This window comes from Micromys minutus, assembly GCF_963924665.1.
Source record: "Micromys minutus genome assembly, chromosome: 2".
NCBI classification, from domain to species: domain Eukaryota; kingdom Metazoa; phylum Chordata; class Mammalia; order Rodentia; family Muridae; genus Micromys; species Micromys minutus.
The window spans coordinates 74,642,508-74,666,631 of NC_137971.1; the positions used below are offsets into that span (position 1 = coordinate 74,642,508).

At 45.0% G+C, this 24,124-nt stretch overlaps 1 protein-coding gene across 2 annotated transcripts in view; it reads right to left on the bottom strand.

The window, feature by feature from the left end:
- Window positions 1-6,135, bottom strand: part of PRKCB (protein kinase C beta) — a gene marked incomplete at both ends in the record, with an annotated part of 329,224 nt that extends 323,089 nt beyond the window's left edge. For both annotated transcript variants that reach the window (XM_080911318.1, XM_080911317.1), the window contains 2 exons: window positions 4,936-4,967; window positions 5,963-6,135. In XM_080911318.1, the coding sequence (XP_080767444.1) occupies window positions 4,936-4,967; window positions 5,963-6,135 (205 nt within the window). The remainder of the gene's footprint in view (window positions 1-4,935; window positions 4,968-5,962) is intronic.
- Window positions 6,136-24,124: the final 17,989 nt, after the last annotated feature.

Below are 24,124 nucleotides of genomic sequence, written 5' to 3' on the forward strand. Positions count from 1 at the left end.
TGAAAAGTAGCACCATGCATAATCTCAAAATTATGACATACGAATCTATTTTTATATGTGTGTGCACATGGGTAGGGAAGGAAATGGAGACAGAGAGAAAGAGAAACAGGGAGAGGCAGAGAAATGACAGACTCCAGTATCAACCTGGATGTAAATCATTTTCTTTTTAGGATTATTTTTTATTATCTTGAATTGCGTGTATGGGGTGGGTGCCTACGGGCAGGGTGCATACGTGTGAATGCAGGGGCCTACAGGACAGGGTTCATACATGTGATTGTATGTGCCTACAGAGTCTGGAAGCATAGGGTCCTCTGGGGGGTGCAGTTACAGGTGGTTGTGAGTCACCTGCTGTGGGTGATGGGAACTGAATCTCGGTCCTGTGCAGGCGCAGTGCACTCTCTGAGCTGCTAAGCCACCTCTCCAACCATATATAAACTAACATCGAATGTTCATCTGTTTCTGACTAGTCACCCTTTCGTGGCTTCTCACACCGACTCCGATGCGCTCTCTACAGGCTTTATCTGGTTCAGGTGGGGCCCGGATGGTCACTAGAACTGGAAATTATATATTTTTGTATTAGTGTCCAAGAACCTGTATATCATGCCAACCATATTTCCAAAGGTCACATTTTCTGTATTTTCTTGGGAAGGCGTTCCACTGGTCAGTAACAAAACTTCAGGGAGGGTAAGAGCAACCCGAGGCCATGTTTATCACTTTGTAATGTGCCTTGCTGATTCTCCGTTTACTGAGAAAGTTCAACCCATACTACCTAGTGCGCAGAGGAAGATGTGACCAAAGGAAAGTCACCTTCTAATTAATATTTCCTTATATTCTTTTGTTTTTTAAGGGGGGGGATAGAACCCAAGACCTTGTGCATATTTTCACTGAGCCACATCCCTAGCCTCAATTCATATCATTGTTGACTGTCCCTTTAATTGCAAATTTTAATCTGTATATGTTAAGAATACACTACATTCAACTTGTATTCTATAGAGTATCTATTGAGGGAAGACAACATTGTAGGTTTATGTGATACTTAAAAGTTTGTTCTCTTTTTTAAATAATTCAAACAAGAAGCTAAAAACATGTTTTCTAATTCACCCGGAAAGGGGAAAGGTTTCCTTGTTCCTTCCTTGTTAATTAAGTCTAGTTCTTTATAGTCAGAAAAACAGAGGCAGGGGTTTTTTTTTTTTAGAGTCCAAGACAAGTTCTGATCTTTCTCATAAGGGAAACCGTACCCTCTGGGTCCAGACACTGAAGTATATACCAGCCGATATTACCCAAAATCTTTAGAGAAACACCCATCTGAGCACATGAAACAGGAGAGTCATTTCACAAGTTCCAGTCAGCTCTGTCCGGCTTTGACACATTTTCCCACCACTGATCAAGTAGCGATGGTGCTGTCACTTTGAGTTATTTACACTCACTGTGGATATTTCTCATTAGCTACCTCTTACTTCACTCCATAGCTCTCTGTACAGAGGAGACACTGCTGTCCTCTTTCACCAAGATGGAGAGCACAACCACAGTGTGGGGGAAGGACTCGCCAAGGTCACACAGTGAGCAGATAGAAGATCAGCGATCAGAGTTCACTTCTGTCTGGTTCCAACCACGTGCTTAAAAATCTAGCTCTGGGCGACCTAATGCTTCTTTATTTCTACTGAAATGACTTCCTTTAAAAAAAAGAAAGAAAAAAAGAAAGAAAAAAGAAGTTTCTTCTCTGCCAAACCGAAAAGTCTTTCTTTGGATAAAAGTTGAATTCCTCCCAGTGATTACAATTTAAGCACAGCGTGCGGGTTCTGGGATTATGAAGAGTGCCTTGGAGAAAGAAAGGTCTGTCCTGTGGTATAATGGGCCCCATTTCTAATCCAAAATTGTATGTAATTTCACAAGAGGGATCCTCTGTCAGCAGAGGCATTATCAAAGAAAAGAGGGAGGGGAGGTGGGTTAGTCAGTGGCAGTTAACCAAGAGTTTTGTCCTTTAGCTGTACAAAAGCAAGAAGTTTATTCTTATGAAAGCTTCCTGAGTCTATAAAAATCTGTAGTTCCCTATGGTTCCTGGATGTTCAGTCCTGTCCCCTGATTTCCATGACAGCTACTGGAACATGGAGATGGTGGCAAGAGCTTCTTGGTCTTGGGATCCTCCCACACTCTTCTGAGGGTTTAGCCAATCTCTGCTTCCTCCAGCTTTGGGATGGAAACACCCCTCCCTCGACTGTTGGCTACCCCAGCTACTGCTCTGTCGGTTCACTTGCAACAAGAGGTGGACCCCTCATTGGGTTCCAGCCAATGTATACAGAGCATATAACAAGGTCTCTCAAGTCAACATCCCTAAGGGCCACTGAAAATGTGTCTTTTGACTTGTTCCTTCCTTTTTCTGTTCCCGATGGCCAAAAGGAAGCCTGATGCCTGGAGAATCCAGAATCTTCTTAAGCTACAAGATAGCTATTGAAGGACCAGACCTCTGAACTTAAAAGAATAAACCCTGTTTGTTTTCTATTATAATGTTGGTCCTATTTTAAGTAAATTCACTTTAAGGAAAAATACCAGGCACCAGGTATATGAAAATAATCATATGAAAGGAGCTTGCCTGTGGTTCCAGAATTAGTCCCAAGCAACATTAGGTACCAGTAGTAAGCTCCTCCCCCACCTCTCTCTGGGATGTGCCCCCTACCCCTCTCTGGGGTGTACCCCATTCCAAGCAGCTCAGTTCGGGCCCATCAATCTCCCCCACCCCCTCTTCCCCCTACCCACTCCAAGTCAGACAGAGTAGAGGGGCAAAGCAGTAACAGAGGACCAGATGTTCAGAGAGCTAAGGGGTAGAAAAGAGAAAGGAAAAATGATTTTTAAAATACCTATCTCCCGGCCCTTCCTTTTGATCCCTGGAATCCAGAGAGTCAAGAGCACTAGGCAACCAGCTCTGCCCAGCTTCTGAAAGTATTTCCTCTAAAATTGATCATACTTCTTGAAAACTTTCATTCTGATTTTTTTTCTCATTGTGCCAAAAAAAAAAAAAAAAAAAAAAAAAAAAAAAAAAAAAACAAGCTTTGAATAAAAGGATCTCCTGCCCCATACGTGCCATCCCCCGCACATTCCAAAGCTGGCTTTCCCAGCCATCAATACCAGCAGAGCAGGTGGCACCGGAGAGCCACAGAAGCAGTGTTTAAAAATCACCCCTGACCTCGGCAAGAGACAAAAACAGAAACCAATTCATGCAAGTGAAAGGTGACCCCATAGAGACTCCTCGGCCCCAACACCGAGCCACTGTCAGTGTCTGGTTTGAGAGACTGTGATCAAGTTCTAGAAAACCATCCAGACTGTGCCTCTGGCCTAACTTGTCGCCACTGGCAAGGACTTGGCAGTCCTTCCATGAGTTGCATAAAACGGGGGGCTCCGGGTCTTAGCAGAGGAGGCTGAAAACATCCCTTCTTACTCCAGAACTGAGTAAGAACCTTCAGCTTAGGGCCGCCAGGCACCTACACTAGAGGTCAGCATTTTGTGCACATCCCAAAACCGCTCCTGATTGCTGGGGTCTTTTTAAATTTTGTCTGCAGAGCAATGGTACACGGTAAAGTTATCTATGGGCGTTGAGTCACACCTCAGGCTAATCCACAGCCATATGCTTTCTTCTCCAGAGTTAAGGCCAGTCCATAGGGTGGAGAACGTCAATTCGACCCTGAGGGTACCTGCATTCCCAACACCCGGGAGACTAATACAGGGAGACTGAAGAACATCCAGGTCAAGGTCAGTCTGGGCACAAAGTGAATCAGAGAGAGAACAGGGAAGGGGAAGATAGGAAGGGGAAAGGAAAGGTAGGAGGTGGGAGGAGGAGAAGGGGGAGGAAAGTAGGGGAGGAGAAGAATACAGAACCACTTCTGACTAAACCTAACCACACCTGGCCTAAAGGGGGAAGGGGAAACAGACCAGTAAATTCAAGAGGCTAAGGGGATCAAGAGTAGGCCAGTGTTGAACAGAGGCAAAGCCATGAATGGATGCCCTCAGTTCTAAATGATCGCTCCAGCATGAAAGTAGAGTCAGTATTCAACAAGTTGAAGCTGGGTGTGAGTGTGTGTGTGTGTGTGTGTGTGTAAAATTTACAAACCATCTGTGGCATTCTAAGGGTTAAACAAAGCTACATCTTCACAGAGTCAATTTAAAACCAATCTTTCCCCCTCTCCCACCTTGTGTTAGAACTTCTTTGGCACAAACCAAGTACACTCCTAAGCTACATTCCTCAGCCCACGGTTCATCTCGTAGGCATGGACCCTAGAGATAAGAGAGGCCACTAAGTCTCTGATATTTGATTAGGCACCCCTGGTTGAAATCATGGCTCTGGAGCCAGATTCAAGAAGCCAGGTAAGCAGTCTCTTGGATTCCTTCCTGTGCCTCCTCAGATGTTAAAAAACGCCAACCTCAGGCAGGATCCCAGAGGCACCCCATCTGGAACCACCCCTTTCAAAGGAGGCCCAGGGGAAACCACAGTTGCTTTTTGAGGGGGATGTGCCATCTGCAGAGGAGACAGCCACCTGCAGAGATCTCCACAAAGCAGGGGAAAGAGGCTGAAGCTCCTACTGAAAGGTAAGGGAGAACAATGAGCAAGGGATGGAATTAGGAAGAAAGAGGTTCCCTCTTGGCCTTGGAGACATTTCATTTCTTAAGCAGAGCTGGCGATCCCAAGAGAATACTCAGACAGCAGCGCGACGGATGCACTTTTTTACTTTTAGGGCCGTCCAGCCCCACTGGCTTTTCCTGGGTGGTGCATCATTGGCCCAAGCACACACCCCTTAAAAGGACCCTTTGGTGGTGAAGGATTCCTAGCCTGGGAGGTCACTCTGACAGGCAGGATTACTTCACTCTGCCTAACTCGGACACGTCTGTGAAGTAAGTCTGTTTTACTCTTCCCACCATCGGCATCCAGAGAGCCACAGAGCCTACCTTGACACTGGAATCCCTGCTTCCCGAAGCCCCTGTAAAAGCACAAGGAGGATTATCAGTCGGAGGAGTTCAGTTACCAGCTAATTTCACAGTCACCCTTTCCCTTCCCACTGTCCCTCTACCCCAGGGGCAACCTCCTAGCTACAGCCCAGTCTCCAAGGCGTCTTCCACCTTGGATAGGATTGGGGGGGGTGCACTAACGGGAGCTAGGCAGTAACCCCCACCTCACATCTCCCCTGCAGTACAGAGGAGACCACGACCACCAGGTGGCGAGATGCGAGGGTGCATTTCCGTTCGGGTGGGGGCGGAAGGCGGGCTGGATATCTGCCCAAGGAGATGCCTGGAGTACCCTCAAGGAAAGAGAAAGGGACCTGTCTAGAGGGAGGATGAGAGGGACTCCACCACAGCGGTGTCCCCTGGGGGACCAGGAGGGGGACAAAAGGTCTCCCCAGTCCTAGAGGAGAAGGAGGAAAAAAGGGGCCCTGCAGTTAAGTGAGGGTGAGAACTGAAGGATGAAAGGGGGCTCAGGACTCTGGAGGCGCAGGAAGAGATAACCCAGGGCGCTGCTCTAGGGACACACAGGGAAGGATGCTCCACGCCACGGGGAAGTGGAGGACACCCCATGGAGCTGCCCCGGAAAGGAGGGGTGAGGGTGAGAGCGCCTCGAGCCCGGAAGAAGGCAGAAAGATCGGGAACCCCAGGCGAGAAAGACACCCGCGGAGCTGCCCTGCCGAGGAGGGGCAGCCCCACTGCGCCCTGAGCCAGGTGTCGAAAAGGCGCCTGCAGCGCTGTCCCTAGGCGCTCGGGCGACAAAGTGCAAGAGGGCAGGAGGTGCCTGGCGACCAGCTGTCTGGGACCAGAGGACCCAGCACCTGAGGGATTGGCCATCCGGGAGCGCAGGGCAGTAGGGTCCAGCGGGAAGGGGATAATCACGCGACTCCTCTCCCGGGGGTAAAAACAGGGGTTCCCCATGCGTGTCTCTGCCCTCTGGGGCCCCAGGCAGGTGGCCCGCGCGGCGCACTCTCACCAGATGAAGTCGGTGCAGTGGCTGCAGAAGGTGGGCTGCTTGAAGAAGCGGGCGGTGAATTTGTGGTTCTTCACCTCGTGCACATTCTTCTGCCGGAGGGCGCCTTTGCGGGCGAAGCGCACCGTGCTCTCCTCGCCCTCGCTCGGCGGCGGCCCCGCAGCCGGGTCAGCCATCTTGCGCGCGCGGGGACTGGGGGGAGCCCCGAGAGGTGGCGGCCCCGGGGCGGCGGGACCGCGGGGCTGCAAGCCCGAAGAGGCGCGGGACAAGGCGGCCGCTGCTGCCGCCCGGGGACCGCAGGACCGCGCTGCCCCTTCGCGCCGGCTCTGGCGGCGGCCGCGCGCGAGTAGCTGGGCTGTCACTCGCCCAGCTGCTGCCGCTGGTCCAGCTGTGCTTGGCACCGCTGGCCCCAGCTGCGGGGGAGGGAGGCGGAGCCCCAGAGTAACCCCGCCTTCCTCATTTGCATGGAGCCCAGGTCCCGCCCAGAGCTGCCAGCTGCTTTACATATCGACACCACCAGCAAACACACATACACACACACACGCACAGAGACACACAGACACACACACACACACACACACACACACACACACACACACACATACACGTACACCGCAACCCGCAGGCCTCCCAGCCAAGTGTTCTTAGCCGCAGCGCTGCGGCGCGAGGACCGCAGACTGTGCTGGACAGATCTGAGCCGCGCCCCTGGCACCCTCCTAGGCCCTGGAGTGCGTTAAAATGAGCACCTCGGGTGCCCCAGCAAGGACCGAACGCCTAAGGGCCCGAGGAGGGGCTCAAGGAGATGGAGGGCTGAACAGGCTGGACGCAGCCAGTTTCACCCTGGCCTCTGCAGAGACTGGTACCCAACACCCTCCATCCATCATCCCATTGGTCATTCTGTATGCGTCTCCTGGAGGGATGGGCTTTCATTGTCACTCATCCGGAAAGGCCTGTGGCCACACACAAACACACACACACACACACACACACACACATCACAGTCTGCAGAGGTAGGGGAGGAATAGATAGATAGATAGATAGATAGATAGATAGATAGATAGATAGATAGATAGATAGATAGATCTCCACCACAAAGACTTGTCTCTTTTTTTTTTTTTTTGAACCCTTAGAATAGAACTCTCTCCACAAAAAAGACTCAGTTTCTCCAATTGCAAAATGGGGCTGGGCTAAAGATGAGTGAGAGTTTAGGGAAAACTGAGGGTTTCCCCTAAATTTCATTCACTTTGCTCCCTTCTGGCCATACTTGTGTAGTCTACAAACAAAAGTCTACGCAGTTGGAAGTACCTAGGTCTATGTGGTTGAGATCTCCCTGGGTGCTGCCCTCACACCTGGGGCCTTCTTGTATTTGTTAGGAGAGATTTCCAATGTTCAGGCAACTTTAGTATCCAATGCCACTCACGACACTGGGTGTTATGTAAGGCACTGCACCTAAATCTCCCTCTGCTGTGATGCTCTACACCCTGGGGATGGAAAATAGCATCCGCTGCATTCTTCCACATGTCCCGGGCATTGTCAATGACACCTTCGTGTCTCCTGCTTTTGAGTTTAGCATCTGACACCTTCTACAAGCCCAGTGAGTGCTGCATGAGTAAGTGACAGAGAGAAGGAAGGTGACCTGTACCATGACCTGTAAACGTGCAAAAATAAAAATTAAACATAAATCATTAGGTGCTAGGTGTCAGTGAGGTTTGTGCACTGTCTCATTCAGTCAGGACAACAACCTGTATAGACCAGATAAGTTTTGTGAATTAGAATAGTTAGTGGGAATGACTAAGGGGTACACAGAATCTCAGGTGGCTGTCCTAACTACAAAGCACACTGGTGACCAAGGGGTGGGCCTCTGTAGTGGGAGAGCTTGGACACCACTGTGACAATTCCGATTAGGAGCTGCCGAGTGGGGAGTCACGATTAAGTGTCTAACAACTGCGGTGAGCTGTACCTAGAACAATCCAGTGTCCTTCTCCTACATAGTAATGCAAAGGTAACCAGGAGAAAATAGCATTCGCTTTTAAGGTTGGCATGTTTGGGAAACTGGATGTCCCTGGCTATTCTTAGTCTTTTGAGAGGCTCCAGCACCTCCCAGGGAGACTTGGGAAAACATCCCAGGAGACATTGCTGTTGAAGGAGATTTCCTTTGAAAGATGAACTGGAGGCTCACAGCCCACATCCTGTCTTTTGAACCAAGTGCACTGAATGACTTTGGTCTGTAACAACAAACTACCTCATGGTGTCTAGGTCTGGAGCCTCAAGGGCTGCTGTCCTAAAAGCTGTTCCATTCCTGAAAGAGTTGTGTGAAGACAGGCTGGGAATCAGGTTCCCATTGGACCCAGATCGCTATAGGTTAAAGGTCAAACTGTGGCCTTTGAAAACCGTTTTTGTGTTTTGTTTTGTCAGCCCAGTAATCTTCCTTTCTTTTTATTGTTCACACTATAGTATTTTACCTAAATAACCAAACTGTAAGTTCTCTTCCAGGGGAGGGAGAGACATTATTCAATGGAGCTTGCATTTCTGAGTTCAACCATTCATTTGTTCATTCACTCAATAAGAATGCATTGCACATTTGCACATGCTATTCCAGACTCTAAAATAAGCCAGATAAAAGGCTCTGCCTTCATGGTGCTTACAAACCAATAGATGAGACTGAGGAATGATAATCTATCAAGGAACAAATGTTTACCGAGTGGTGTGAAAATCTGTCCAGTAAAGAAAAATAAATCATAAATTATAAAGAACAAAAAAGAGTAGTAGTGCCTAAGGAGGCCCTTTCTAATTAGGTACATATGGCAGAAAACTTAAGCAAAGTGATAGAGGGCAACCATGGTCCTGTCTGAGGCTAGAATTTTCTAAATAGACAAAAGAACAAACGCAAAGGACCTGGGGCAGGAACCAGCTCCTCTCATGCTGGACAGAAGCATGGTGGTCTCTGTGTCTGGAATAGAAAAGAGACAGCGACTGTGAAACAGTGGAACAGGGAGAATGGAGGGAGAGAGAGCAGGGGAATTCCTCTGAGAAGATGAAGTAAGGGAGGACAACGTGACACGGTGCTCCGCAAGCCTGAAGAGCAGGAGATTAATAATGTGTGTGTCACTCTGGTCACCTGGACCCATTAAGGAGTAAATGCTGGGCATTTGGTAGACTTCAGATGTGACAGGGAAACTGGTTGTCCTGTACTGTAATGGAGGCAAGGCGTCTTCAAACCAGAGTTCATTCACAATGCTGAGTTCACGAATCCTACAACAGCCAAAGAACATCACAAAATGGAGTGGCTGCAGATAGAAGTGTGTTGCACATTACATTTAACAGAGGGTTAAAAACCATAGATCAGAGACTGGAGATACTTGGTGTAAAGGATTTGGGTCCCAGCACCCACATATGTAGCTCACAATTCTGTAACTCCAGTGTCAGGAGTTCCTACAACCTCTTTGACCTACTCAGACACCAGGCACACACATGGGTACACATACATGCAGGCAGGCACAACAATCATACACATAAAATAAAATCAGTCTTTTAAAAAAGTTTTTGAAGATTCTAAACCAATGTATCTTAGGGCCATCTTCCCTCTGGAGGACTCAGATAGAAAACCCTCCCTCTCTGTCCCTGCTTCTGGTGGCTGTCTGTGTCACACCTTCCTCTGCCTTTGTGTTCCTATTTCCTAGTGTTCGTTTCTTCTCTTCTGTCTGACTTCCGTGTGTGTGTGTGTGTGTGTGTGTGTGTGTGTGTGTGTGTGTCTTACAAAGACACTCACTGCTCATTGGACTTCAGGTTCACCCCACGAATCTGAATGATCTCTTTTATCCCGATTTCCCTATGTTAATGACATCTAGGAAGACTTTTTTAAAATAAGATACTATGTGTAGCTTATTTTAGAGAGATGCCTCAGGCATCAAAGACCGGCTTCACAAACAACAAGGACAAGATAGCACTTATAGGCTATAGGAATTGTGACATGGGCATATGGAAGTGGCACCATTCAAACCACTGAATTGCCTAACCACAGCCAGGTCAGTTCCCCCCGGTGTGTCCCGGTTCCCTTCTCTGTTGAGTTGTGTGAGAATTTTGTGTTCCATCCTAGAGCTGTACTGTCCAATGAGGGTAACACTCGCCACACATGGCTGCTGAGCATTTGAAATTTGGTTGGTTTAAACTGATTGTTAAGAACAGTCACCCAAGTAACCACTGCGATCAGGAGAGTCAGCACCCTAAATTTCAAGCAGGTACAATGAAAATGAACGTAAAATAGCTCGTAATGCTCATCTTCGTTGCACACTGAAATTTTACATTTTTCATATATTGATGAGTTCCAGGTCTTTTATATAATCAAATTTCTCTCCAGAAGTAATTAAGTCTGGTTGCTTTTATTTTATTTTATTTTATTTTATTTTATTGTTTTTTGCAGTGCAGTTACTAGAAAATGTAAAATGGTGTATGTGGATCACACCATATTTCTTTGCCCAGCTCTGTTCTAAAGAATGGATTAAGTTAATTTTAAAATAGATAAACTGGAAGCACCTCTATTCCATATGGCACCAGCAGCGGTTGCCTGACAGGAAGGAAGCTGAGGTATCCAACTTCAAACTTTCCACTTACTTGGCAATAAGTTGAGGCTGGTTGTCAACTGCAAGCTCACCCAGGGTTTTAACAGGGAGGTTGCCGCCCCTTCACGTGAACCTCTCCACTGGTTGCTTGGGCTTCACAGCATGTTGGCCAACTTTAAGAGTCAGTTCTCCTAAGGACCAGAAGTACAGGGTTACATTTTCCTGACGTCTAACCTAGAACAGCAGCGTTCTTGATATAGTTGTCAAACAGCCACAGAACCTGCATTCAAGGAAGAGCTATTTCCTAGTGAAAGAGACTCAAAGAATTTAGAGGCCACGGGGGAAGATTTGAAATGGTCGACTTTTAGCGAGGGAATAAATCTCAAATTCTCATTTGAAAACTCTAGAAACAGAAGCTTGCAAATGTTAGGAGTCTTTTCAAATTGTTATAAAACTACCAACTACAGTGGAAATTAAGATGCAGTAATTCAAAGAGGAGACTGCCACGGTTGGAGAGACGGTGTCTCTGTGGTTATGAGCTCTTGCTACTCTTCCGAAGGATCAAAATCTGGCTCCCAGAACTATGGTCACTCACATTTGATGTTTAACTCCAGCTCCAGAGCATCTGATGCCCTCTTCTGGACTCCAAGGAAAAAGCACTCATGCTGGATAACACAGATAGATAAGTAAAAAAGAAAGGATTCTGAAAATAAAGCATTTCCCCTTTAGACGGAGGAAAATGGGGAAGAAGAAGGTAGAAAGGGAGAGTTTACAATGGCCAGATTGTGGTCTTATGAGACACCAACTATGGAACATGTAGTTAGTTAGCAAGCTAGCTAATTAGCTGGAGACATATGCAACTGTTACCGTAAGACAACAGCTTTTAAAATGCTCAAAGAATAAAAGAAATATGTGGAGACAGCCAAGGAAACAGCACATGAATAAAATCGATGTGTCAATAAAGAAGTAGGAAATCTAAAGTCAAGAGTGATAAGAAACTCTAAAGTGGACAGGTACAACTAAAACGGAAAATTTACTTAAAGGCTCAAAGATACAGTTCAGAAGGAAAAAAAAAAAGAAAGATCTATAAATGTCATATATGATGTTTCAAACTATCACATCCGAGAGACAAAGAGAAAAATGATTATACGAAACAGAATCCATGAGGCCCATGTGACTCCATCGAGCAAGCTGGCAGGACACGTGTGGGCGTCTACGAAGAAGGAGAGAAAGGAAATGAAATATTCAAGAAACTCATTAACCATAGTGACCGGACACTTCCCAAGTTTGATGAAAAATGTAAGTGTAAACATTGAAGAATGCGGGTCCAGAGATGGCTCGGGAGGTAAGAATGTTTACTGCTCTTGCAGAGGACCTGGGCTCTGTTGCCAGCACAACCATGGCAACTAACTACAGCTCCGTGACATTTGATACTTTCTTCTGGCCTCTGAGTGAATTATATACATAGTGCACAGATGTAAATGCAGGCAAAATACTCATACACACGAGATAAAAATAAATACATGTTTTTAAATATCTAATAAGCTCAGCAAACTTTCAACATACCACACCAAGATAGATTATGACTAAACTGTTTAAAGACAAAAAGGCTAAGGTGTAAGTCAGTTAGAGGACACTTGCCTGGCATGTGTCAGGCCTTAGGCTCAATCTCTAGTCCTGAAAACATACATACTTAGGCTTGCTAGCACACACACACACACACACACACACACACACACACACACACACACACACAGACACACACACACACACACATTTAAAGAGAAGCTCCCGAAAGCAGAAAACCAGACAGAAGCACTTCATCACATATGAGGGATCTTCCATGGTATGATGTGAGAATTTCCCCTTAGAAATGATGAATAAAAAAAATAGCCAATTGCTATAGTCAAAATGTTGCAATAATAATAATAATAATAATAATAATAATAATAATGGCAATCAAAAAATCCTATACCTGTTTTTTTTTATTAAAAAAAAAAAGAGTTCTTCAAAAGTAAACCACTAAGACTGACTAAGAGAGTTTGCCACTGTGAGATCTGCCCATAAGAAGAATCACGGGGAGCTCAGAGGGAAGCATCAGGAAGGAATGAAGTATCAGCAAGTATAAGCCTGTGGGCAGTTATAAAAGCTAGAGCCCTTCATGGTTTGCAGCTCCACTTTCCCTTGTCCACATTAAGTAAAAGACTAATACACTACAGAAATTATTAGTTTACGTTTGGGGACACACCATGTATAAAGATGTAATTTTCTGACATCCATGTCTAAAAGATGCAAAAATGTGTGTGTAGGAGTGGAGTTTTCATGTGTTACTGAAGTTACATGGGTATAAATTCAACTTAAAATATTCTAACTCCAAAACACTAAATGTAATCTCCATGGTAACCACAAAGAAAATAATTATAGAATATACACAAAAGAAAATGAGAAAAGATTAAGATGTTTCACTACCAAGAGGAATAAGTCAGCTAAATACTAAAGAGGGCAAAAATAAAGGAAGGGGCAGGAGAAACCAATGCAATAGAAAACAAGCCACGAAAGGATAAAAGCAAGCCCCTCTAGGCCAGTGATCGCTTTACATGAAAATTCCTCAGCTCAACCTACTGGCAGAATGGAGTTTGAAATATATATATGATTCAACTACAACCTGTATACAATACTCATTTTACACCCAAAATGCAAACCTATTAGAAGTGGGATGCAGTGAAAACAGTCCAGAGATGTCTGTACCCACATCCAGAGCAGCATACTTCATGGAAATGACTGTGTGGAGGCAGGTCAGGTGTCTGCTGGCCAGTGAGGGGACAAGCAGAGTGAGGTGTGTGCATACCCTAGAGTACTCAGCGTGTAGTAGGAACAAAACTCTAACATGTGCTATGCACTGAGGATGGTAACTGTTGGGAAGTTGTTGAAATAAGCCAGTCATAGGCAGAGAAGCACTTGGCTTACTTAAGGTACTTAGAGCAATCAGACTCGTAGGAACAGGAAGTAGGGCAGAGCTTTCTGAGGCCTGGAGGTCAGGAGGTAGGACAGAGTTTTATGGGTGTAAAGTTTGCAAGATGAAGGGTTCTAAAGCCTGCTATTGTGGACACATAGCACAGATGCAAAAAGTTAAAACTGCTTCTATGGGGGATTTTATGCATACATGCTTTACTAATATAAAAGAAATTTTAAATGACTATAAACTGCTTTTGACAAGCCAGATTCCGTGCTATGATTCACTCTGTGTGCCTTTCCTGCCTCTGTCACATCACTCATGATTCCTGCATTAGATACAGAATGAGGAAACTGAGGCAGGAAAACCTTTAGGAACCTTTCCAGGGTCCACCTTAGTCTCACAACTCCGTAGCTAATGTTCTTAGCCATTCTAAGATGCTCTCCGATGCACTAACTACAAAGAATAGCCAGCTGCCTAAAAGTGTGTTGGCCCCAGTCAAAGAAGATCCTCTCTGCAGCAAGCAGCGGTGAACACAGAGATCCTTAGCTGGGCAAGGGACTGGGAAGATTGACTATGAAGGGCTCAGGGAACAGAGAAGGAGAGCAGAAAAGGCACTTGCTAAATGAAAGGAAAGGGGCTAGAAATGCAGTTTTATCCATATGATATGGTTGTGGCACTCATGAACTCACTACAGCTATGGTTGCCTACATAGCGCATGCGTACACACACATACACACACACACACACACACACACACACACACACACACACAAACTCAATAAACATTCACAGATTTGAGAGATGATCGCGGAGCCTTGTCCTACCCAGGGGAGCTAATGATGAGCAAGGACTGCTGAGCTAGAAAAAGCTATAGGCAGCTTCCGAGGTGTAGCCTCTGGTGAGTTACTTGTGCTCCCATGGATAGCTTCACAAGGTCACAAATCAAAAACAAAACAAAAAGGCACGGAAGTGTGCCGGGACCTGATGGAGGAAAGACATGGGTGGTGCCGGTGAAGGGAAGGAAGTGAAGAAAGATGGAGGCACGAACAGAACCAGAATGTATTCATGCCTCTATGAAACTGACAAGGAATACATTTCTAAAATCTTTTTGTTGTCATATAGCACACATGCAATATGGTGAGGTTAATTTTAAACATAAAGCAGACTATGTTTTTAGCATAAGTACATAAGCATGCAGTTTCTACTATGTCATGATACAGGAAAATTCTAGCTGCCAAGAAAACACCCGTAGAACCTTTCCCACCCCCACGCTGAGCCTCTCTGACTCTCGTCATTGTAGATTGGATTTTTGGTGACTTTTAGAAAGTGTGCTATAGCATGGAGAACATTAAATTCACTAGCTTGAGCTATGGATGCAGCTCAGTAGAAGATTTTAAAACAACAGAAAACACATTAGCACCCACCTGAGACCTTTCCCTTCAGGTTTTCAGAATCACCTGAGCCCAGCAAGTTACATCGAAAAGGTCTCTTGAGACCCAGCAAGCTTTGGTACCATCTTAAAGCAATACCAAAGTCACTACAATCATTTGGGAAACGATCCCTAGGGATAACTAGGCTTGACTGGGGAGCGCCCTCCCCTGCCCTTTCCTACCTCAAAGCCAACTGCAAAGACTTAGAAATGCCTTCTGCACAGACAGCTAGACTTGAGGGCCAGACAGCGCCTCCCTAAACTTCCACACTTGGCATTCCTCGGGGAGAAGGAGGCACTCGCCTTGAGTGAAAATTTAACAGGGTGCCAAGAAATCAATAAGCAAGATAAATAATGTTTCAATGCAATATTTTTAAAAAGCAGAACTATTGCCAAAAAAGAAAAAAAAAAATCCATGGAGGAAAACAGCAACTTTTTAAGTGACGGTGGGATCTGATTACTGAGATGAGGTTAGGGTTAGAGCGAAGTAAGGTCTGCTCACATAGGTACAGAGTGGGAACTCAGAGATACTGCTGTGAGTAAGTGACCAAATGTGTGTGGTGATCTTAGAACCCGCTGTCCTCACCATAATCACCAACACTGTTTGTCTGTGTTTCTCTCTCGCTGCCTCTACTTCTGTCTCTCTCTGTGCTGGCTATCCTGTAGCTCACTATGCAGACCATGTCAGACAGAGAGAAAAACAGACAGACAGATAGACAGAAACAGAGACGAGTAGCTGCTTTATCACTGGGCAGACTTGGGAACTTCCAGTTTCCATCTTGGCCTCTAAGTCTTTCCTGATTCCTAGAGTTCGAGTCTAGAGCCCCTCACCTTTTGTTCTCAGTCATCCTGACCTGATATGACAAACCCTCACTGTTCCAAGTGTTTTGGTCAGTTATGAATTATCTTAAGAGATGCTATCATAAAATACTGTAGACTTCCTGGCTTTTAATAGCAGGTACTTAATTACAGTGCTCTGGAGGCTGTAAAACTAAGATCAGGGTGTCACAGATCACAGTCTGGGGAGGGCTGCCTTTCCACCCTGGCAGACTGCTGCCTTCCCACCAGCTCATCACTGGGTGAAAAGCTCTGAGTTCCTTCTTTCTCCTTGTATAGGAACACAGAAGGGGTAAGAAAGAGGCACACTGTCAACTTCATCTTAACCTCATTGCTTAGCAATTGTTTCAACTCTGACCATTGGGGGTTGAACTTCAAGGAGACAGGTTCAGTCCACACCCTCCATCTCTCTAGGCAGCCCAGGATTTCTATATGGTCAAAAGTGTTTCTTTCTTGCTTGCTGGTTTAACCTTCTGCCCTGCCTAGTCTGACATATTCTCACCACTAAAATTGTGTTCAGTGTCTTAGATCAGTGCAAATCTGCATCCAGAACTCTCTCCCTCTTCTGACAGAAGTGCACTACGTTGGTTGATGGAAGAGGGAGGAGGCAACCTTTTTCATACCCGTCAACTCTCCTATTAGTCTGAAATCATATAACTACTAGTATGGAGCTGGGGAAATGGCTTGATGTACAAAAGCATTGGCTGTTCTTCCAGAGGACCCTGGTTCCATTCCCACAACCTATACAGTGGCTCACAATAACTGTTTTTAACTCCAGTCTTAGGGAATCCAATCTTAATCTGGTACCCATGGACCCCAACCATAAACATAGTATACATACATACAAACATGCAAAACACCCATACACATGAATATTAAAAATGATAGTAAGAGTTATTATCACTATAAATGTCCATACATTAGTTCATTTGGCATTCCCATTAATCCTATAATATAATACCCTTATGCCATTATGCTTTTGTATGAGTTAGAAAATTGAGGCATGAGGAGTTACGGTGTTCACAGGGTCACCCAACCACTAAGGAAGCATTAAGCCTAACCCTCTGTCTGTCTCAAGTCTATACTGCTGAGTGTTGAGTGAGCCTGGGATTCTCACACTGCCCTGTCATTCACATTTGCAGGAGGCACCAGCTCACCATTCCTTCCCTGAGACACAGCTCATATGCCACCAACACTACACACACTCCAAACAATCTTCATTTCCTCTTGCTTTTAATCAATGAGTAGCAATAGTGAGAACGTATGGAGAACAGAAAATCCATTTTGCTCATTTTCCTAAGAGGCCACCCAATCCCTTCAGGTTAAAAAGGAAATCTTTAACAGCATCTCCTATTGTCCTGGGATTGTTTTTTTATTATTATTATTATTATTATTATTATTATTATTATTATTACTATTACTATTACTATTGGTTAGTAAGTTTAATCTTTAGCTGGCCAAGCCAACTGTCCATCCTTAAAGCTGTGCTTCGAGATGATGTGTGACTGGCAGGGGGAAGGTGTTAATGAGCAAAAGATAATGCCAAGTGTAGGCACAGAAGCAGCTACTCAGAGGAGTATTTGGTGCACAGAGAATGCATCAGCACATTTGATATCACAAATGATGCTACATCCAGTGACCTTGCACATACACCATTTCTCCCCTGTGCAGCACCTCAGCAACATAAATTCCCAGATCTATGGATGCTAGGTCAAAGGGTAAGCGCATGTTCAAAGGTGATCCACATTGCCAACGTGCCAAATCTCCAGGGGCTACAACCTTTCATAGTCACCTATCAAAGTTGCCCCACCTGATAAGTGATAAATGGTGTTTCTATGTAATTTCGTTTTCATTTATCTTATTACGAATGAGGCTGATCATCCTTTCATAAAAATAGTGTTTAAAATACTTAGTGTGAGTGACAGAAACTCATTAGGGTAATTCAAACAAATGAAGGAGGAAATCACTGTAGGAATTACAGGGGTGTCTCATGAAGCCAAGAGCAACAACCAACCAGCTGCCTACCCCAAGATCTAGACAATAGAAAATATTAATCAGATTTCTCCCTCTCTTCCCCCTTTCCTCTTTCCCTCCCTCTTTCTTGCCTCCTCCATCTCTATCTCCCTGTGTGTCTTGGTCACTTCTTCTTCCCCCCAGCCTCCATCTATGAAGTCCTTTCTTGAGAATAAACAAGGCTAGAAGCAGTATCCTTTCCACATTCCCAGCACAATTGGTGTGCTCCCCATCCCCACCCCTGCTACCACATACTCAGGATTCCAAGCATGCAGAGAGAAGCTCTGGTTGGTTTATTGTTCTTGCACAGTGCAGTATCCCTTCCACGGCCACAAGTGAGGAGGGAAAAAAAGTTAGAAAAATGCAATTGTTCTGAGCTACCTAGAGCAAATGCCAATTACAGACCTATTCAATAATTGATAGATAGACAGACAGACAGACAGATAGATGATAGATGGATGATGATATAGATAGATGATAGATAGATAGATAGATAGATAGATAGATAGATAGATAGATAGATTGATTGATAGATAGATAGAGATACTGCTGTCACTTCCCTGATAGTTTTTCTGTGTGTGTGTGTTGTGTGGGGTGTGTGTGTGTATGTGTGTGTGTGTGTGAGAGAGAGAGAGAGAGAGAGAGAGAGAGAGAGAGAGAGAGAGAGAGAGAGAGAGAGAGAGAGAGAGAACAAAAGATTGCTTTTGTCAGCAGAGTGGCTATTTCTCTGCATAATTCCAGAGCCTTCCACTAGACTTTAGAAGTAGACCTGGAATTCAGTTCTACCTAAAGATACACAGGGAAACATTCTAGCAGCTAAAAAGGACTTGATAGTCTCAAGACTCTGTTACTTTGTATTGCTGCATCTGTGTGTGTTCCAACCCCCTAGTTTTTGTAACCTACTGAACCACTCCAAAATTTCACAACAATACAAGAGTATTTGCTACTTTATGTGACTTTAGGTTGGCCAATGCTACTTCTGTTCCAGCATCTTTATGTGTGACAACTGCTATTTGGTCCCAGTGACCAAAACAGATCAGTGGCTAAGCCTTGCATAGAAAATATGTCTCATTACGAAAACTACTATAGTGATCTTTGCAGTGTATGACAATAATGCATAAAACTCTAGTGTCTTGGGACCACGATGGGTGAGGCCTTTGACAGGGTGAGAAGATAGAATATACTCTCCATGATAACACTGACCCATTGAGTAAACCCTTGAGATACATCATCACAGGGTTTCTTATAAAGTGAGATAACTCATTTTCACTTCAGCTTTAAGATGTTTAGGTTGGTATTGCATTGGTTGATTTATCTGGATTTTTCTGCATATTAACTGAGGCATTTCAGTGGAGGTCAGTTGATGGCCATCCCACCCTGAATGCACCTGCTCTTGTCTGCAGGGGAAGCCAGTTCCGGGCACTGAGGCTCACCCACTGCCAGATATCCTTAATTGACTGGATATTTTTAAATTTTCTGTAAAGAAGCCTTGTATCATTGTATCCTAATATGAGCCAACTAAGAGGGGCAATGACCCAAAATTTAAATGCAAACTCAAGCATCCTTAATATTTCATGAAGTCTAACGAGGAGAAGCAAAGTCTTGGAAGAATGAAGGAAATGGGGTGTGTAGTTGTTCAGTAGAGGCCAAGTTATAATTAAGTAAATAGAAATAGCTGGGAGGGTCCTGGAGAGGAGAAAGGATAGTTAGAAGAGGAATATGATCACAGTACATTTGTCTGTGTGTCTGTGTGTCTGTGTGTGCTTGTGTGTGCCTGTATGTATCTATATGTGTCTGTGTGTTTGTGTGTGTTTGTGTGCATCTATGTGTGCTTGTTTGTGTGTGTGTCTGAATGTATCTATATGTGTCTGTGTGTTTGTGTGTCTGTATGTGTCTATATGTGTCTGTGTCTATCTGTGTGTGTCTCTATGTGTGACTGGGTATTTCTATGCCTATATATATGTATATGTGCATACTATAAAAACATAAATAAGTGATAACTTGGTTATAATATTAAAAATAAAAAGGTTCTGTTGTTCTGCTGCATCGGAGGGTGACTAAATGTCATCATTTAAGATTAGCTTAAGTTCAGGTTGAGGAGAGGAGGTCCTGTGATGGCTAATCTTATCAACTTGATTGGCTCGAGAAGCATCTGTATTAGTGGAGCTCACCTCTGAGTCTGTGGGTACCTCCAAATACAAGTCACAGCAGGGGGGCTCTGATCAAGAATGGACTATAGCTCTAGAAAGATTTCTAATAAGATGACATCTTTGGGAGGCTGGAAAAGGTAGAAAACCTAAGCTGATCAGGGGAAGAAACTCACTGGTGCTGGGGCCTGTCCTTGAAGATTTTATCTTGAGGCTGTATCTCACCTGACTCCTGTGCCCCCTTTCTCTGCTTTCTGGCCACCGTGCTGTGAGTAGCCCTACTCTGCCACAGTCTCTCAGCACAGTAGACTGACCTGTGAGCTTAGATGTCTTTCCTCCTACAGCTTTATCTCACATCATGTTACAATAAGAAAGACTCATAACAACAAAGACAGGCTCTGTACGTGCTCACACCAAGCTGAACACTATACAGTGTATACCTACATTGAACATTACACTATAGACCCATAAATATGTACTGTCATTTTTGGCATCAATAAATAAATCAGAATATTCTTAAATTTAGTTTTGGAGTTTGTAGTTTAAGCACAGCAACTGTAGTTAGAAATGATGTACAAAATTCAGAGTGCATGAAAAATAATATAAAGATGTAAGCTGCATATGGTGGCACGACCTGTCTGCTGGTTAAAAAAAAGGGGGGTCTTTGGTGATGTTACCCGGGGTCACAGTCCTGAAAGACGTCTGAGCCTATGACTGCTGGGAAGAAAGGGTTTTGTTTACCGTCAGATGTGATGAAGAGAATAAAAACAGGGAAGGCTAAAGGAGACTGTAACATTTGACCACTGGTCATCTGGGCAAAAGCAGTTTCAGTGACAAATGAATTTAGAAGCAAAATTCTGAAGAAGGAGGAGGAGGGGGAGGGGCTTCCTGTTCATCTCCGCTGTGGACTGTATCAGCTTCAAATCCTGAACCCAAACAAACTCTTCTTTTCAGTTACTTAGTCATGTGTTTGGTTACATAACAATGAGAAAAGGCAATTCAGTCAATAAATCTAATCAGTCAATCAATAAGCCTAATTAGGAACCAAGCATACTGGCACAGCCCCCAATCCCAGCACTCAGTAGACCAAGGCAGGAAGATTGTGAGTTCAAGGCTATGATGAGCTATTTAGTGAGTTTTATGCCAGTCCAGGCTATGCAACAAAAGCCAACCTCAAAAACTATAAACTAAATGTTCTCTGTGTAAGCCCAATAATTATATTCTTGGATAAACATCCTCAAATTAATGAAATCTTCTGTTTACACAAGATCCCACACATAAAATCTCATAGCAGCTCTATTTGTAATGACCACAAAAATCACTATGCAGCCCAGGCTGGCTTCATATCTGAGAGCTTCCTGCCTCAGCCTCCTAATGGGGACCGTGCCTCCCAGATACAAATGAATAGACAAATAGGGAGGAAGGTGTGAAACACAGAAATCCAGCTGCTGGAGCAAGGGGTTTCAGGGAAGAAAGAGAAGATAAACAAAGGAGAAAGTGGCTGCTGGGAAGGTGGGAATGACTGGTGACAGAGGAAAACAGATGGCCATATGAAAGACGTGGAAAGACACAAAGGTGGCTTCTAGGACTGGACATGCCCATAGCAGCCAAATCCATCCTGTGGCAGTAAGCACTGGCTGTTCTTTTAAAGGTCCTGAGTTCAATTCCCAGCAACCACATGGTGGTTCATAACCATCTGTAATGGGACCTGATACCCTCTTCTGGTGTGAAGATAGCTACTCATATACATAAAATAAATAAATATTTAAAAAAGAAGTAGGTTCTGGAGAATCCTGGAGCAAAGGGATATTTGGTTATAAAGTAGGGTCCAGTAGGATGGCTCAGGGGGTAAAAGAAATTGATGACAAGGTCTGCTGAGCTGAGTTGTATCTTAGAATCCAGGTGTTGGGAAGGGTCTAGGAAATCTAGAAAGCAGGGACTGATGGGACTGGTCATGTGCATCTCTCCATGTGTGTTTGAAGTGTGTAAATGTTACCACAATGATGTAGCAGACAACTCCAGCCTGTGACATGAGGCCTTTTTGCAGCTGCATGAGGCAGAGGATAGCTGTGCATGTGGCTCCACAAAAAAAAAGATCAACTTACTTAAGACATAATGAGATTGTCTGTGTGTGTGTGTGTGTGTGTGTGTGTGTGTGTGTGTGTGTGTGTAGCTGTGCTTGTGGCCCCACAAACAAAGATCAACTTAATTAAGACAAAATGAGATTGTGCTTGCGTGTGTGTGTGTGTGTGTGTGTGTGTGTGTGTGTGTGTGTGTGTAAAATGTCTTTTGTGACACCTGAAGCCAACCACAGAACCTCACTGTAGCAAATCCTGGTTTCTATTCTCATGACTGCAGACAGGCCTGACCCTAGTGACCCACTTCTACCAGCTAGACTCCACCTCCTGAAGATCCCACAGCCTCCCAAACAGCACCAGCAGATGGGAACCAAGTATCCACACACATGAACCTGCGTGGGGCTTTCCAGATTCAAGCCATCACTTCACCATAGTTCAAGCTTGGGTCTCCAGTGAGGATACTTCTCCCTGTTCTCACTGTCCTGGAGGACTTTATGTCCTTCTTGATAGCCTTCCATGGTTCCTGATGACAGCTCAGGCATCTTACTACGAAGATGGTCGCATGCTGGGCTGGCCTTTACCTACAGTGGCTTCATGTGGGAAATGTGGACATGGAGGTACCACACGTACCCTGGATATGTACTGCCATAGCATGGATTTGGCTGCTATGGGCATGTCCAGTCCTAGAAGCCACATGTTAGGAAGGACTCTGACAAGAGAATGCAACGTTAGAGGTCTCTATCTCTTCCCAAGGTAAAACATGACTATCCTGGAGGTTACTTACCAAGAGGCTTTGCAATTCCTTGTAAGAAAGACCTTCCTGTGAGTTAGGGTTGCTTAGCAGTCTGAGGGAGCACATGAAGGGAAAGATGAGATGTGGTGGTGCCATTGACTTTGGTTCTCTGAAAGCTGTATCATTTGTGGGGCTGGAGAGATGGCTCAGAGGTTAAGAGCACTGGCTGTTCTTCGAAAGGTTCTGAGTTCAATTCCCAGCAACCACCTGGTGGCTCACAGGCATCTCATCCTCTGGAGGCTCACCAGCCAGCTCTGAGAGTTAGGGTTTCTCCTTTTCTTGAGCTAATTCCAATTGCCTATAGCTGCCTTCATCTGCTCTGTGTGCTGAGTAAGAACCCTCCACACACTGTGAGATTGTCGGGGCCCTTGACTTCTCCTAGAAATTCTACAAGCAAGACCTTTTATTTTTTTAAAATCTCACTGCTATGGTAATAAATACTTACACATCATAGCTGAATTTTTGTTTTGACTTTCTCCAGTCTCTCATTGCCTTTATGAAAGTATCATGTAGCCCCACTCGTGTGTGTGTGTGTGTGTGTGTGTGAGAGAGAGAGAGAGAGAGAGAGAGAGAGAGAGAGAGAGAGCATGCACACCTGTGGACCTGCGGAGATGAGAGGGCAACTCCCAAGATTCAGTTATTTCCTCTACTACATGGGCGCTTGGGATTGGACTCCTGTCACCAGGCCTGTCAGCAAGCATCTTCCTCTGCAGATGACCCCTGCAGTTCTTTCTATGTTCTCGTGGCCCCAGTCTTGTCCTGCTTCCTACAAGCCCATTCAGAACCTTTCTCTGGCCTCCCCTTTGTCCCTGCCTTCTTGAACCAGCTCAGAGAGCAGCAGCAGTAACTAAAGGACACTGAAGCCACCATGGGAAAATAAAACCCTGGAGAAGTTCTTCCATCTATATTGTCTTTGCCTCCATTCTCTCAGAAAGTAGAACCTGGAATACGGATTTGCATGTAGCCAGTTTGCTTTGGAGGGAAATTCTGAGGAAGGGGAGAAAGGGGAAGTCATCTGGGCAGCAGGGGCCTGGTCCTACCACGGTCCTCTTAGAGGAACAATGGAGAATGTTCTTCAGGCAAAGGACTCCGGAAGCAAGAAACCTCCATGATTCCCAATCTTTCTCTGTAGAATGGATAGTGGGTTTGCTTCTCTGTATCGTGTGTGGTTGGTTCAAGATGCTCTTTCATAAGTAGCACCTACTCTCAGCACTCCACATGGGTCAGGATGCTCTTTCATAACTAGTACTCCTGGTACTACACAGCTTGCTTCTCAAGGCAGAGTCTCTCTTGAGGCCCACAGCTCATTGGCTAGGTGGATTAGGTGAGGCTGGCTGTGAGCTCAACCCCAGG